Source organism: Polistes canadensis, unplaced genomic scaffold, assembly GCF_001313835.1.
Source record: "Polistes canadensis isolate GaletaPanama2010 unplaced genomic scaffold, ASM131383v1 scaffold_25, whole genome shotgun sequence".
NCBI lineage: Eukaryota > Metazoa > Arthropoda > Insecta > Hymenoptera > Vespidae > Polistes > Polistes canadensis.
In genome coordinates, this window is record NW_014569572.1 from 339606 (window position 1) to 355153 (window position 15548).

Here is a 15548-nt window from a genome sequence, read left to right on the forward strand (position 1 = left end):
TTTTTTTTTTTCGGAAAAAAAAAATCCGTATTTTCCCAAAATTGCTACTCGTTTAATCGTACAAAAGGAAAACTTACCTCCGTCCGATATTATCACGCAAAGATAAAGAAAGAAAGAAAGAAAGGATTAAAAAAATAGATCTGCTAGTATTATACGAGAACAAGGGAGTAAAAATTCTGGAATAAAACGGAAAGAATTAATGGTAAAAAAAAAGAAAAGAAATGTTTAGAGTTACAAAATTATATTCTAAAATAAAGAGAGAGAGAGAGAGATAGAGAGAGAACCGAGATGAATATATAAAGAATAGAAGAGAACTTTGATAATAAAGTGGATGAAAGAGCGGTCATAGATGGGAAAAATGGAAGTAGAAGTAGAAGAAGAAGATGATGATGGAGAATAATAATAATATTAATGGTAGCGGTGTCAATGGCTGAGAATGACGGCAGACAACGAATAAGAATAAGAGAACCTAAAGAGAAGAGAGTTAACGTTTGCGAAAGTACCTCGTTCTCGAGGCACGAAGTACGGCGACGGAGGTAGCTTGAAGGTACTTCGGATCTCACCTGCGTCCTTGCCACCCTTCACGCAGATTCCAAATCCATGATGAGAGTCAGGTGGATCTCTCGTCATGGTGATTGTCCTTACGGTGAGCTCCTGTAGACTCAGTGGTTGAGATCCAGGTGAAGTTGGTGGATTCGAACCTACTATTTGTTGAGATTGTTGTTGTTGTTGCGATTGTTGTTGCGATTGTTGTTGCTGACATTGTTGTTGTTGTTGTTGTTGCTGTTGCTGCTGCTGCTGTTGTGATTGTTGTTGAGATTGTTGCTGTTGATGAGTAGATTGATGGCCCTGTTGAGACGAACTCGTACTCCTCACGTTGGCCACACTGGCTGGACTCGAGGCAGGTGTCCTTCGTTCACCTTGACGTCTCTCAGCCGGTACGCCATTACCGAATAACCTAATTATTTCGTTATATCATTTATAATTGTTAGATACGTTTTAATTGAAATATATTGATATTTGGTTAATCAGTAGTTTATTTATATCCTCCTATCTATTACTCGATGGTTCTTTAACTACGATCAAAATCATTCGAATCGAACGGATATCGAAAGGTAGTTGTTAGATAGAAAAGGGATAATAAAATGTAACAAAATATATATATATATATATAAAAGGAGTTTCGTGTTCTATAAACGTGTGCGACTTCAAAGAAAATGAATTCTCCATTTGCCGAGTCGGTACTTCAAATACATACCTACGCGTGCAAGCTCCCTACTATGAAATTATTTCTTTGTAATTCTTAAAGCGAGGATGACATTGCTCAACCACCTTTATAGGTACCTGCCACGTTAGCTTTCTCGAGTTAAATGGAAAAGAAAGAAAGAAAGAAAGAAAAAGAAAAAAACAAAACTTAGCCAGATAATTATCTTGTTATATTACGAGATTAAAGCGTTGACCTCATTTTTTGATATAATATTAATTAACTGAGAAACGTTTACGAGAAATGATATATCAATAAACATTTCTCCCTAGCAAATCCATTTGCTAAGTGTTTCTAACAATTAAGTAAAATATGGCAAAAGGATTTGTTTGTATTTATCAAATTTTCAATGATCTTCTTAAACGTAACTATACTCAAAATAAAAGTAAAATAAGATTAAAATTTTGAAGATATCAGATTAGAAATAATCGAACCTGAGTACTTGTTCCGGTGAAATAGCACCTGTGCCGGAAGTGGCATGAGTTCGATGCCTGTAAGGTGTCGTATGAGAGGAGTGATGGTGAGGAGCACTGGGAGGTCTCTCGACAATGGTGTAACTGGTGCCAGGCGGGCTGTAATATCCTCTGTGTTGACCGGCATGGTGCCTGCTACTTGGTTCGAGATCCTCAGCTTCGTAACAACCTCCGCTACCGCTTCTCAAGAAGTGAGAATTACTCCGTAAAAAATGAGAACCGCTACCACCACCCCATTGCAACTCCTGCAATTCCGAGCCGTAGTCCTCCGTACTGCTGGCCATTCCTTACACCTCCGAACGGTCAGACCTGGAAACAACAAAAAATACCCCAAAAAATTGTACTATCCATTCCTATTTTTTACATACATATGTGTTCTTTTTTTTTTATTTAACATTTAAACAAAATAACTTGTGTGTATTGAACTATTGTATGAAAATTTGTGTTTTTCTTTTTTTTAAATATCAATCGTATGCACTTTTTCAAGGATAATACCAAAATTATTTTACACGTAATCTTGTTGCTTATGCAATAATAATTTTGTTAATTTAACGAAAGGTTAATTTAAAAAATTTGTTATTTATTATATTATTATATATACTGATTCATGGTAAAATCTTTGGACAGATTTAAAGAAATTATCGACAATAGGAGCAACTCTAAAACGATATAACAGAGATAGCAGTAGAGAGAGGCAAATGGGAAGACGCCTACGCGATTCTCTCTCTCTCTCTCTCAATGTCGGTCATACGACCTAAATTTCAGAGATACCTTCACTATCGATCGAGATTCTCATAAATTAGTCAGGACCTAACATTCCCGAGGGATAAGGCGAAAGCACTTCTATACAAATCATGTGTCATTCTATAACAAAAATGTGTTACCTTTTATAGAAAGGGGGACAAAAATAAATTTATTTTCATCCTTCGAAGAGATATCATTTTTGAAGATCCAATATATAACTGTAAATACAGATTGAAACATAAATACGATATTACATTATATCTTTCTTCGCAAATATGAGAACTTTAATAAAAGGATTGAAAACTAACACTTTCTTACTGTTTTAACAAAAAATAAATATTTTTTACGTTTATTTAAAGAAATAAGTAAAGAAAAAAACATTGGTAATTCTTTTTCAAACGCGTAAGAATACTTGGAAAATAATCATTTTCAAATCATCCATAAATTATGATATAAATATTTCTCTTGTTTTTTTTTTTCTAGACCATTTTCAGTTATCTCTTGATAATTTAAAATTCTAATTTAATCGAAACTATATAATATTAATAAATAAAATGAATTCGATTTATAATCCTATCGTCTCTATAAAATATACAATCAAATTTTGTATTTTATTGAAAGAAAAATTATAAATATACACCGAACTCATATATTGTAACAAGATACATTTCAAAAACACGATAGAAAAATACTAGCGAAGCGATACTATTACAACACAATTGTTCATTCAAACACGATTTAATATACTATGACAATTTAAAAATATAATATAACACAAATATTTGTCTACACTAATTTTACCTGAATTCTATTTCAATATAATCGTAGAACGAAATAACCGATCGTTAAGGAATAATCTAACGATACAGATATATCTAATATAAAACATTATATTTTTCGTATATTATTTGTCAAAAAAAAAAACAAAGAGTATATGCATCGTTTCCGATATTTTGTTATCTCTTTGTTGGGAAAAGTCCTCTCTCTCTCTCTCTCTCTTTCTCTGTCGATAGCTACAAAATACGAAACAGAAAAAAAAAGGAAAAAAAAGAGGAAAAGAGTTCGCAAACGATGGGTTGCATTAAAGCGTGACGAACATCCGAGGAAGCGGAGCTGTGGCCATTTTGTCAAGCCGGTACCCCGCCTGGATCGATAAGCTTTGCTTTTAAAAGATTTATAGAGTCAGCGACGCGACGGGAAACGATTATACGCTCGATCGCATCGTAGGGCTAAGGAGGATAAAGTAAAAATGGAGAAGAAAAACGAAACTAAACGAAACTAAACTAAACTAAACTAAACGGAATGGAATAGAATGGAATGAAACGAAACGGAAACTTGATTCTCTATTTAGACGGACATAACGTATTTACCTATCCAACAGTTTCATGCCTTTAGAAATGTTTCCGTTAAAAGCCGGAAGATCATTTTCCAAGGTATATCTCATTTACGATACTAAACTTGCGAGTTATGCGAATTCACAACAGCAAAACGCTTTCGTTTCACCAACATCGATCCCCAGTTCTCTGCCCTATGCAAACTAAATGCTCGAGCTCTGTGGTTAATTTATGAGCACCACGTTAATCGATCTATCTATCTGTCTCTCTCTTTCTTTTTGTATATAACTACATACATACGTACATATATATATATGTTACCGTCATAGCCGGAAATCTGCCATTGCTAGTAATTCCTCAGCATTCTCATCAATGCAAAGAGCCTTCCGATGAAGTCGGAAACAGAAGAATTTTTACAGTTTTTCCTAACCATTGAACGTAATACTTTGATATTCTATAGCAACCCCTCCCCCCCAAAAACTTTTCAAAGAAATATCAGAGATTGTGCAATGTAGTAAATTGTACATCTTTGCAATTTCTTTGAAAAGTTTTGGTMAATATTTTTTATACTAAAARTGAAWAGATTTTAAWAAAACTTATATTAAATTAAAGTACACTCTTTTGTCTACGCGTAGAATATCATATCAAGTTATAAATTTAGCATGTAAAGTTCTGAAAATGTCAGAGAATGCAATGCTGTAAATTGTGCATCTTTGCTATTTCTTTGAAAAGTTTTGGTCAATATTTTTTATACTAAAAATGAATAGATTTTAATAAAACTTATATTAAATTAAATTACACTCTTTTGATTTCCGGCTATGACGGTAACATATATAAACGTACTCATGCATATATACATATACTTCAGTTAACAATACTGTTCCCTGTATCAGTCAGTACAATTAGATGATTAATTATAACAATAATATTTCGAATAAGATTCGTATTGAAACATCGTTTTCCATTAATATTATTTTCATTTTAAATATACGATTTGGTATTAATAATCGAGAACACTCCTAAACCCCTCCCCCCAAACCCTCCTCAATTTAATGCTAGACGATTACATTTCGCGTACGAGTAGAAATGTTTTTCTTTTTATTCTTTTTATTATTTTTGTTCGCCCATTTTTTCCTTTTTTTTGTTTTTCGTTTCAATAATATCCCAAACGTTGAAAGCATTCATTGAAAAAATATGAATACGTATTTCTGACGAGGTACGTTATTTATGCGTATAATGTATACTATATATCTATACGATATTTGAATCACGATGAGGTATTGTAACGCGTTATACGCGAATGGGAAAAATGCAAATTTATTAAAATTTTCGACTAACTTTACGAATGAAATAAATTTTGCTTTGTTCCAATTCGAAAAAAAAGAAAGGGACATTTTCCGTTGTATTATTTTTAGAATGAAAACATTTTGGGAAAATATTTTCTTCTAATCCGTCAAATTATTAATCGCGAGTTAATATATTTAAAACTCGTATGTGAATGTCTTAAACGAGAATAAATAAATATTATTTTTACGTAAAGACGCGAATATTGAATTCGATAATTAAATAATATATGCACCGTTATGATGAATAATTTTTCTTCAATCTTTCTCGCATTATGATTTCTTCATTCCAAGATGCTATCCATCTTTTACTCCGCGTGCATTTTATGATCTTACCGAGATTCAAAGTTTTATATCTAATAAAAAATCTGAATAAAATGGTTATAGAAAAATGCATTGTCAGACAAATATGGAAGATAAATGAGAAAGATCTCAATCGAGTTATTCTCATTTTTGCTGAATTCGCAGATATAAGTACGTTGTTTCGCGTAATCTTGATAAATAAATTACACCCTTAAGAGTCATAAACGGAACTGAACCTTCCGTATCTTTCTCGAATCCAATCGAATAAATTAGTTTCGTTTAAATCATGCAAAAGCTGGTAAACTTAATTCTTCTTTAACACGATTAATTCGTTCAATAAAATATACGAAAAGTACAAAAAATACATTATTTATTAAAATACAAGATAATAAAAGTTTCAGCATTACTTATTGACTAACCTCGATACAAATGGAATTAAGGGCCAACCTAACACATCTATACATTTGTCCTATTTAATATAAATATCAAACACTAAAAGTTTCAGCATTCTTTATTGACTAACCCCAATAAAAATGGAGTTAAGGGCTAACCTAATATATATAATACACCTGTCCCATTTATTATAAATATAAAATACTACAAGTTTTATCATTATTCATTGACCGACTCAAACATAAATGGAGTTAATGGTCAATTTTTACGTTAAACGTATATACATATATATATATATATATATACACACCAACAACTGTCCCTTGATTTACATGCTGCTTCTTCTATACGAGTATTTTATATAGAAGGTAAAAAATAAAAAAAGGGAAAATTGGGTCGCTTTTGAAATAGCGACACCGAGCAACGATGATAACGAGTCAAATTTATTTCATATTTTTCTACGATATTACAATATTTATTTTTACGAATACCACGTGAAATAAACATTTTGTCAAATCTTTCTAAACCCCCGTGCTTCTCTCTCTCTCTCTATAAAAAAAAATGTTTTTCCTTTCTCCTACGTATAGAATTCATTTACGCTCGATTTTTATTCACGTGAAAAAGAGAAGAAAAAAAAAAGAGAGAAATCCTTACAGTGACCAGTAAATCAATCGTCAAATATGGGTATGTTCGATAAAAAAAAAAAAAAAAGAGAAGAAATAAATCGGAGCCGATATATAAAATAGAAAAAGAAGATTACGGAATAGAGATAGAGGGAGAAATCACTTGTAAGGTAAGAAGAAGGAAGGAAGAAAAATGCAGAAGGGAGGGGTGGTGGTAAGAGAGCAATCAAGCGTGTTTCCCTTTCTTTGGTTCTCGAGGTAGTCTGACCTGACCTTGACACTGACGATGAGAGAGAGAACGAGGAAGGTAGCTTGTTTGCCGGCGGGGGTTGGCCGTGTTGGAAGTTGCCCCTGGACGCTCCTAGGGGTGGTTGCTGGAGGAGAACGTAGGATGAGAAATGTGGGAGTAAAATATACACGAGAGTAGTAGATGATAGTGTCGGTGTGAAGGTGCCTTCGGAGGAAACAGAAACAGAAAGAGAGAGATAGAGATAGATAGATAAAGAGGGAGAGGGAGAGAGAGAGAGAGAGATGTACCGCGTGTTCTCCGTTGTACGAGAGTGGGCCGATCAATACTGCAGAACTCCTCTGAAGCTGCCTTCATTCAGGAACGAGCCCTCCCGTTCTCTTAAATCTCTGGACATATCTAACGAACATCCCCGCGTGTCATCTTACGATACTTAAACGTAAGAAACAAAATTTCATCATCGAAAAATTAAGGAAACCTGGTTATTATTTATATATTACATAATAAATGCAACTTATGTAATTATTCAATTATTTTCCATTTGTTTAATATATATTTATTATAATATTATTTACACTGTTTTTTTTTTATATATATATATAATGTATACTTTAATATTAATATTATACATTTTTTTTGTAGAATCGTTATTGTTATTTATAACACATTTAACAATGTGTTAATTATTCAAGAGTATGCAAAGATAATAATTAAATTGGATAAATGAGACGGAATAATTATACAGGTAGTTTAATGATTTATATTCCTGATAAATAAATGATTTAATTAATTGTAAATAATACGCGTTGGAGTATTTTAATAAAAAAAAAAAAGAAAAAATGAAAAATTTGTTGAATTCAACACATAATAAATAATTTTCATAATGATCAACGTGATAAATAACCGTCGTTCGATGTGAAACTTAGAGTAGAACAAATGTCCTTGTTAAGATTTAATTAGGAATAACCGTAATTGCTCGTAAACCGAGCTTTCTATTTTATCGTAGTTATCTTCGCACTTTAGACGAGTAAAACGCGGGTGGTCACAGTATAAGTAATTCTAAAAGCAAGGCCAGATATAATGTTACAACTACAACTTTAGCTGTGTTATCGTTAATATAACACATTCTATGCTTATATATAGCTATAAGTTAGCTTTTACAGTTGGATCATCTGTGTCGTCCATTAAACGACATAGGATCTAGATCAACTGATCCACGATTAAAGTTACGAACTATGAGTACTGGTAAAAGCATACGATGCTAAAGTTGTTTGGACCACTGGCACCAAGAAATGAAATCTTAAAATATTTATCCCTTGAGTGCTACTCTTCTATAAGTATCCTAACACCCATCTACTTTTACAGGATAAAAAGGCTTCCTACTTTCGAATTTAACATCGGTAACTCTTTGAAACATCGATAAATCAATTTCTTTCTTTTTTTTTTTTTTTTCTTTTTTTTTTAATTTTCTTTTTATACATTTTATACTTTACATAAGTGTTATTACATCTTCCACATTTACAATATAAAATTACTATTTTCTAATTTAAACTTTAATATATTATAGCGAAATTATTTGTATCTAATTTTATTTCTATACAGATCCGTTCGATTTATTAACGAAATTATAAAAATTTTCATTGATTATTTATAAAAGTATCCCCTAATGTCATATTTCTTTTATAGACTAAAAAAAAATCTCTTTCTATTTCCAAGCCGAACATTAAAAGTTTTCGAAACGTAAATCAAATCACTTTTATCTCATTTTCTTTTTATAACTTCATTCGTTTTTTTTTTTATCAATGAAATGATAAAACAAAAAATTCTTCATTGCTTTATACGCGAGTTTGTCCTTGTGTGTATATTCTTTTAAAAAATTAAAAGCCTTGCTATTTTAGAATCTAAGTATCGAAACGTCAATGAATAATATTTCTCTAAACTTTCTCCTATAGCATCGTTTGATTCAATAACGAAGCTTTAAAAAAAAAACTCCCATTGATTTGACCGTAGAATAGTAGAAAATCGAAGTGCAAAGGAAGACAGGTAGTACCTAGATATAATATATATATATGTATGTATGTATGTATGCATGTATTTACGTATGTATGTAGATACTATGGACGCTCGCCAAAGTTCAGAGTCAAGGTAAAGTCGCGTGCAATTGAGCTTGAAATTATTATCCCTGAGATAAGCGGTAAGGCCAACGTAACGACTTTCTTCATATCCTTTCATTCTTCTTCCTTTACTTCTACTTCTTTCACTTTTTCTTCTACTTCTACTTCTACTTCTTCTTCAAGAAAACCAATTAAATTGATACCAAACATCAATAACGTAACTGTGCAGAAATTTTCAACGAATTGACAGGATTTTTAATAATCAACCGACTGATATTATTTCATTTTCTATAAAATATATTTTTTAACAAAATAATAATAATAATAATTATTATTATTATTGTTACTCGTATTCATTTTATTACGTATGTAAGTATATCTCTATATATACATTCAGAATAATCATGCCTGCATTATGCAGATATTAAAGACAATGTACACTGTATTTCATTGTGACGTTGATTATATTCAGACAAAAGTCATGGAAATAAATTATATTTCACACATACACACACTCTCTCTCTCTCTCTTTCTTTCTTTCTCTTTTTTTCTTCCTGTCTTTCTTCTTGTTATTCTCTTATACAGCATTGACGTAAAGAATATTCTCTCACGAGAGAGAGAGAGAGAGAGAGAGAGAGAGAGAGAGAGAGAGAGAGAGAGAGAGAGAGAAAGAAAGCGTGGGCGTACACCATGCAATTTTCACCTCGTTCCACGATGTTTCATTGATCGAATTAATTCTCCGGTTAGGCTACCGACACCTTTCCGCCCACTTCAACGTCACAAGCCTTCTATTTAGCTTCATCGTGTATTCCCTGATGAATGAATATCGAGGTTACTACTAGATACAAATCTTTGTACATTTTTTTTTTTTTTTTTTACATAAGCCAAAGATATAATTTTGTTATTTGATCATTCAAACTCTTAACATAAATCTCACGATATAAAACGCGTTAATAAGTTGTTGCTTTATAATAAACGCACATAGCAACAGATCAATATTTATTTAAAAGAGATTATTTAACGCGTTATCAATTATTTATCATGTAATCTAATAAAATGAAACCCCATTATTCTCTTTTCCGTTTCACTAACTTTCTCACTTTTTCTAACTTTCGTTTTCCTTCTCTCGTTTTGTTAAATCTAGTCCGATACAGTTGAACATTTAATAATCGTGTTATTAGAAAAGTTATCGGTCCATCGTGCACCCATTTGTTTGCACGATGACGGAGATATTAAAGTGAAAAGAAAAAAAAAGAGAGGAAAAAATAGAGAAAGCATATGGATATAAATTGATATAAATTCGAATTTCTCTATTAAAGCTTGAATAATCGATCGTAAAAAGATAATTTACTCTTGTGTGTAATGTATAATATCAACGCGAGAAATATTGAAAATAATTTAAAACAAATTAATGGCAAAATATTGAATTCAAATTACAATCTGATACAAATTCAACGAATTGACACAGAGTGAAAGAGAGAGAGAGAGAGAGAGAGAGATAAAATGAGACAGACAAACGGACAGACAGGTAGAAAACGAATCAAAAGGTGTGGAATGTGTTCGGAAGCACGCGTTAGACCAGCAAATCATCTTAGAGGATTACTGGACACGCTACGAATTGCGTTCTTTCCCTACTATGAAATTAAATTATAGCAGCCTGCAAAAGAATCCATGGGATAATTGACAAACCCGATTGGGTCCATGATCTATATTCGTAATTGATATAAACTAAAAGCAAAGTTGTTATATTTAACTTGAACGTTCGGGGGAAGAAAAATATTCATTAAAAAAGAAGAAAATGTACTTATCAACATTTTATGATTATTTTCGAGAAAGATAATAATAATAAATTTAGAATACCTGTCTCTCATTTTTATGAATATTTTTAAGAATTAAAAAAGAAAAACAAATGCATCGAAATATAAAGGAAAAACATTTGTACGTTTGAGATCTCGTGTTTTAAAGTTTAAATACCTTTTACTATCACCAAATTTATAATAATCGTGGAAGGAACACCGCATTCGATTAATTTCTCCTTTGTCTTCTGTTTTATTCTTCTGTCTGAACTGCGAAGATTGGAAAAATTATCCTTTATAATATTGAAGCCGTTTACGTTGCGTCATCGTCAGAGCTCGACTGATGGAAACATACTAACAATAAATGAATGAGAAATAAGTCGCTTGGTTGAAGACAAGACGTAAAAAGATCGCAGAAGACAATGAATACGTACTTGTAAACGAGAGAACATTTTTTTAACCTATGAGTAATCGCAAGCACATATTTATTTTATTCCTCTTATACACTATATACATCTAAGAATTTTGATGCAACATTTCTTTTTTCGAATACTCATTGTTAGTGTCGAATTAAAAAGATATTATTCTATTTTTTCGACTTATTTTTTTACAGTATACATTACATGAGAGAGTAAGTGTGTTTCTTTAACATAAACGATAGAAAAAAATAATATTAAAAAATAACCGATAGATCGATACGAGTGGAACACGAGATTCCCTGCTTTTCTATTCTCGATCAAGGTTAAGATAATATTAGATAAATAATAATCCTTATCGTTAATGCCAGTAAGTAATCCAAGAGATACTGCATATGCTTTTGGTTTTACATAAACATATTAAGCCATATATAGACATTAGGGTGGATCATTATTATATTGCATCTAATTAGTTGACAGTTTAACGTGAAATATATAAGATATATAATTACGTATAATAAAATCAAGATTATATAAATACACTTTTAAAATATCATTTATCCAAAAAAATACACACACAAAAATTACGTAGAATAACTTCACATTTCTATTATTGAAATAATATAATTCTTCAAGAAGAGGTCAATTTACGAGCATCCCTAATAGATAGATATATTTTATCTTACGGGATGACGTCAAACGAAAAAAATGTTCCCTCGAATAATAACAATTGAAATAATGTTTAATTTAAAAGTATAACATTTTCTATCACTTTCTTTCCTTCTTTCCTTTTTATTATTTCTTTTCTCAATGGAATAATAATAATAGAAAGAATGAATAGTTGAAAGAAGATCCGTGCTCGGTCAGAGTAAGTAGCTTCTTCGTTTTCCGGTTTATCACATGACATAGCATGGTATAAGGTAGATGTGTAAAGGGTCAGGGATAGGGCGGACGATATAGCGCGTAAAAAGGATCGTAAAACCTGAAACGCATCCAACTGGTAGGAAAGTTCTCCCTGAGGGTACGTGTCCGTGTGTTTTCCTAACCATTGGAATACTGCTCTCTTCTTCTTCGAACAACACTGCGGCAACTGCAGTAGCAATATTTCACGAGGTGCCTCGAGAAAAGGGGCCTCCTTGCCTGACCTCAGTACGCTCAGGTGCGAGAACGTACCTTTCTCGATGCCGAGAACTCTTCTTACTCTTATTTATTCTTTCTTTTTCGAAATTCCACATCTTCCTACAAAAGATGAGATAAAACTATACCTACCGGACTCATCACCTATCTTACAACTTTCTTATCTTTTTCCCTCCCCTCCCACCCAACAAAAAATATTTCTATGATAATAATAATAATAATATGATTTTGTTTTTTCTTTCTCTTTTTCATTTTGCAATAATATATTTAGAAATACAATTAAAATAGGTTTAACGAAATGAACAAAAAATATCGCCATATCTTTTAACGAATGATTTTAAATGATATTTATAATGAGATCGATTTACGATCGAATTGTAAATGTTAGAAAAATATTGTTGAATATGATCGATCATCGAATAGTAAACTCGTTCTATTATGTTTTCATTAGGAATTCTTAAAGGAAACATTACTTAAATGATAATGATTCCTTCACTTAAATGTGTATCTAGGATTATTATGTACATGAAGTAGACAATTTTTTAAATGACATTGTTGAGATTTAACATTTAATATCGGTCTATCACTCTCTCTCACACACAACGTGTAAACTATTTATTACTGACGTCAGAAGATTAATATAGCTTGGTGTAGTGGTAGAAAACCTTCGCGTTCCTAAAATAAATGAGTTCAATCGTTTGCAAGAAAATAAACTGGCTTTTAACTGTAAAGAGAACTTTAGAACTTGGTTCGTTTCGACTTAGGAAAGAAATATTACGTACATATACGTATGTGATATAATCCGTGTATAAAGGCGTGATCAAACTGGTGACATTTACGAAAGATATTGTGTTCCTTAAAACTTCGAACATATGTCACAACTTAAATGAAAAGAAGAAAACAAATATAAAATAAATTGACGGGAAGATGTAATATTATGTCGATAATGAAAAAAAAATTGAAACCCGTTAATATTTATTATTCGAAAACAACGATAACTAATTGTAATATTTGATGAGATTTGTATCCCATAGAGTGTACCGATCGAATGAAACTAGTCGAAGCTTTTACGGAGATTAAACTCAGCGTATTAATGTTGGTAGAACGCAAATCGGTCATTTTTACGGGTCACCTGCCATGCGAATTGTCCAAGAATGTTACTAGATAATAGGTATATTACATATTCGAATAGAGATAATATATGCATACGTTTACGAATATATATATAAAGCTTATAGCAGCGTAAAGATAATACCTAATCGAAATAATGTCTATAGTTTACATTTTCTCTAGGTTACGAATATAAATAACGTATTATTAATCTATTTATAAAAAAAAAATAGCTAATATATTCGTTTATTATAATATTTCAAATAACAAATTTAAATAATGACAGTAATTGTAATTCTAATTTGATATAATTCAAGCCTAAAGGTAAACAGCTAATTTACAAACTCATCAAATTAATCTCAAATCATTCCAATTTGTGATACCTTATACAATTTTAAACACCCCATTGTATACCAGAAATAAGTATCTCAGAAAAGACCTTAACATCGATCCCACTGAAAACACAATAACACGTTTCGCCAACAAATACAAATCAAGAACAGAAAACTACCAGCTTAATAAGCGTCCAATTTACTTCTACACGATACACCAATTTCAAGAATATCATACAAAAATTATCCTAACGAACTAACAATAAGCAATTAATTTCACTCTGTTATCAACATTTGCCTGTATCAAATAATTTGAACTAATGAAATTATAGAGGAGCATTGGGAAAATAACTATGGGTTATTTATTATCTCTGAGACATTAAATCCAAATTATCAAATGTTTTGTATTAAACCAAATTGGTATAATTTAAATTTTAGAAAAATATAAAAGGTAAAACTTGAAAGAAATTTTCGAACGAGGAGTAAACGTTTTCTAGAAACACAGTGCAAGTCGAATAAATCGATACAAGAGTATCTTTTTCTCTCTCTCTCTCTCTCTCTCTCTTTTTCTCTTTCATATATATATATATATATGTATGTATGTCGTTAGACAGAAAAGTGTCTGCGCTTAGTCACGAACATGATTCTGTACCTGGCACAAGAATAACATCGTGCTACGAAAACCGTCGACACAATGACTACCTAGCGTCCTTTGTTCCATCCCCTCGATTACAAATTGATTAAACGATGTGTATCGACGTTAGAGTCCCTCCCCAATAAAACGACCTTGAAACTTCCTCGTCGCTTCTGAGTTAACTCTTGTTCCTATTATGGAGAACTTACTTTCACGAATAATCGAGAATATATTAGGAAATTTGTTATCTAATTATTACAGAGTGTTATATTTATTGTATTATGATCGTAATATACAATCGTATGCATAAATAAGTTACGCTTAAATACGATTGACATTTTTTATTTTTTTTTATTTATAATAATATGTTATTAGCGTTAAAGATTCGTTTCGCAAAAAGATTGAAATGAAAAGAATATTTTTAAAATCGTCTGAACGATAATACATTCCAAATATATATCTGTCATGAAGAAACGATGCTTTTGAAATTTTTTGAATAAAATAGACGAACGAAATTTGCAGGAAAAAAATAAGGGGGAAAACACGTTGAAATGATAAAATGTAAAATACGATGAAGAATAAGAAAATCGATGATCGATGAAATTTTTCAAATAAATTTCAAGGTAATATTAAATCTGATGAAAAATGTCAGAAAATATATCTGTGACATTCAAACGTAAAACTTTCCTATAAAAGTCACATTTTCAACAAAATAGAACTACTACCTCCTATAATATGCTCAACTATCAAGGACTTATCTCAATGCCTACATAAGGGAGGAAGTCATTTTCTACGAGCTGTGCTACCTAAGTTAAACGTCGAAATTCATTTACTCGACATATAATTCGCTCGAGACACTTCACGGATTCCGACTCGTTTGTTAGACGAACAAGAGGGAAAGAAAAAAAATGAAAGAAAGAAAAAAGAGAGCGAGAGAGAGAGAGAGAGAAGAAATAATGGATCTTACGTTCTAACTAGAAACAAAAAAAAAGAATTAAGAAAAAAAAATAGAAATTAATTTTTTTTTTCCATCTTTTCTTACAACCCTTCTTTCATACTCTTTTTAATTCTATTTAACGCAATCTTTCATTCTTACCTTTTCTTTAATATTTTATCGTTTATATGTACATATACAAATGAAATTATTCTTTAATGTCTTGAAAACTTTTTTTTTTTAATGTATTTAATATATGAGACATAATTGAATTTTAAGAGATTTACACGTAAGATAATTTTAATTAAAAGGAAACAAAAAAAACCAGAAATAATAATAATAATAATCCTT

General features: G+C 31.0%; 1 protein-coding gene across 10 annotated transcripts in view; it reads right to left on the minus strand.

Moving 5' to 3' along the window:
* LOC106783760 (whirlin) overlaps positions 1–15548 on the minus strand; it is a 74033-nt gene that overhangs the window by 48925 nt on the left and 9560 nt on the right. For 6 of the 10 annotated variants that reach the window (XM_014742569.1, XM_014742571.1, XM_014742568.1 and 3 more), the window contains 2 exons: positions 1699–2046; positions 504–958 (listed from right to left, as the gene is read on the minus strand). In XM_014742569.1, the coding sequence (XP_014598055.1) occupies positions 504–958; positions 1699–2021 (778 nt within the window). In that variant the 5' untranslated portion in view covers positions 2022–2046. Of the gene's footprint in view, positions 1–503; positions 959–1698; positions 2047–10812; positions 10994–15548 lie in introns of those variants that run through there. The other 4 variants (XM_014742574.1, XM_014742572.1, XM_014742573.1 and 1 more) reach the window with 2 other exon arrangements.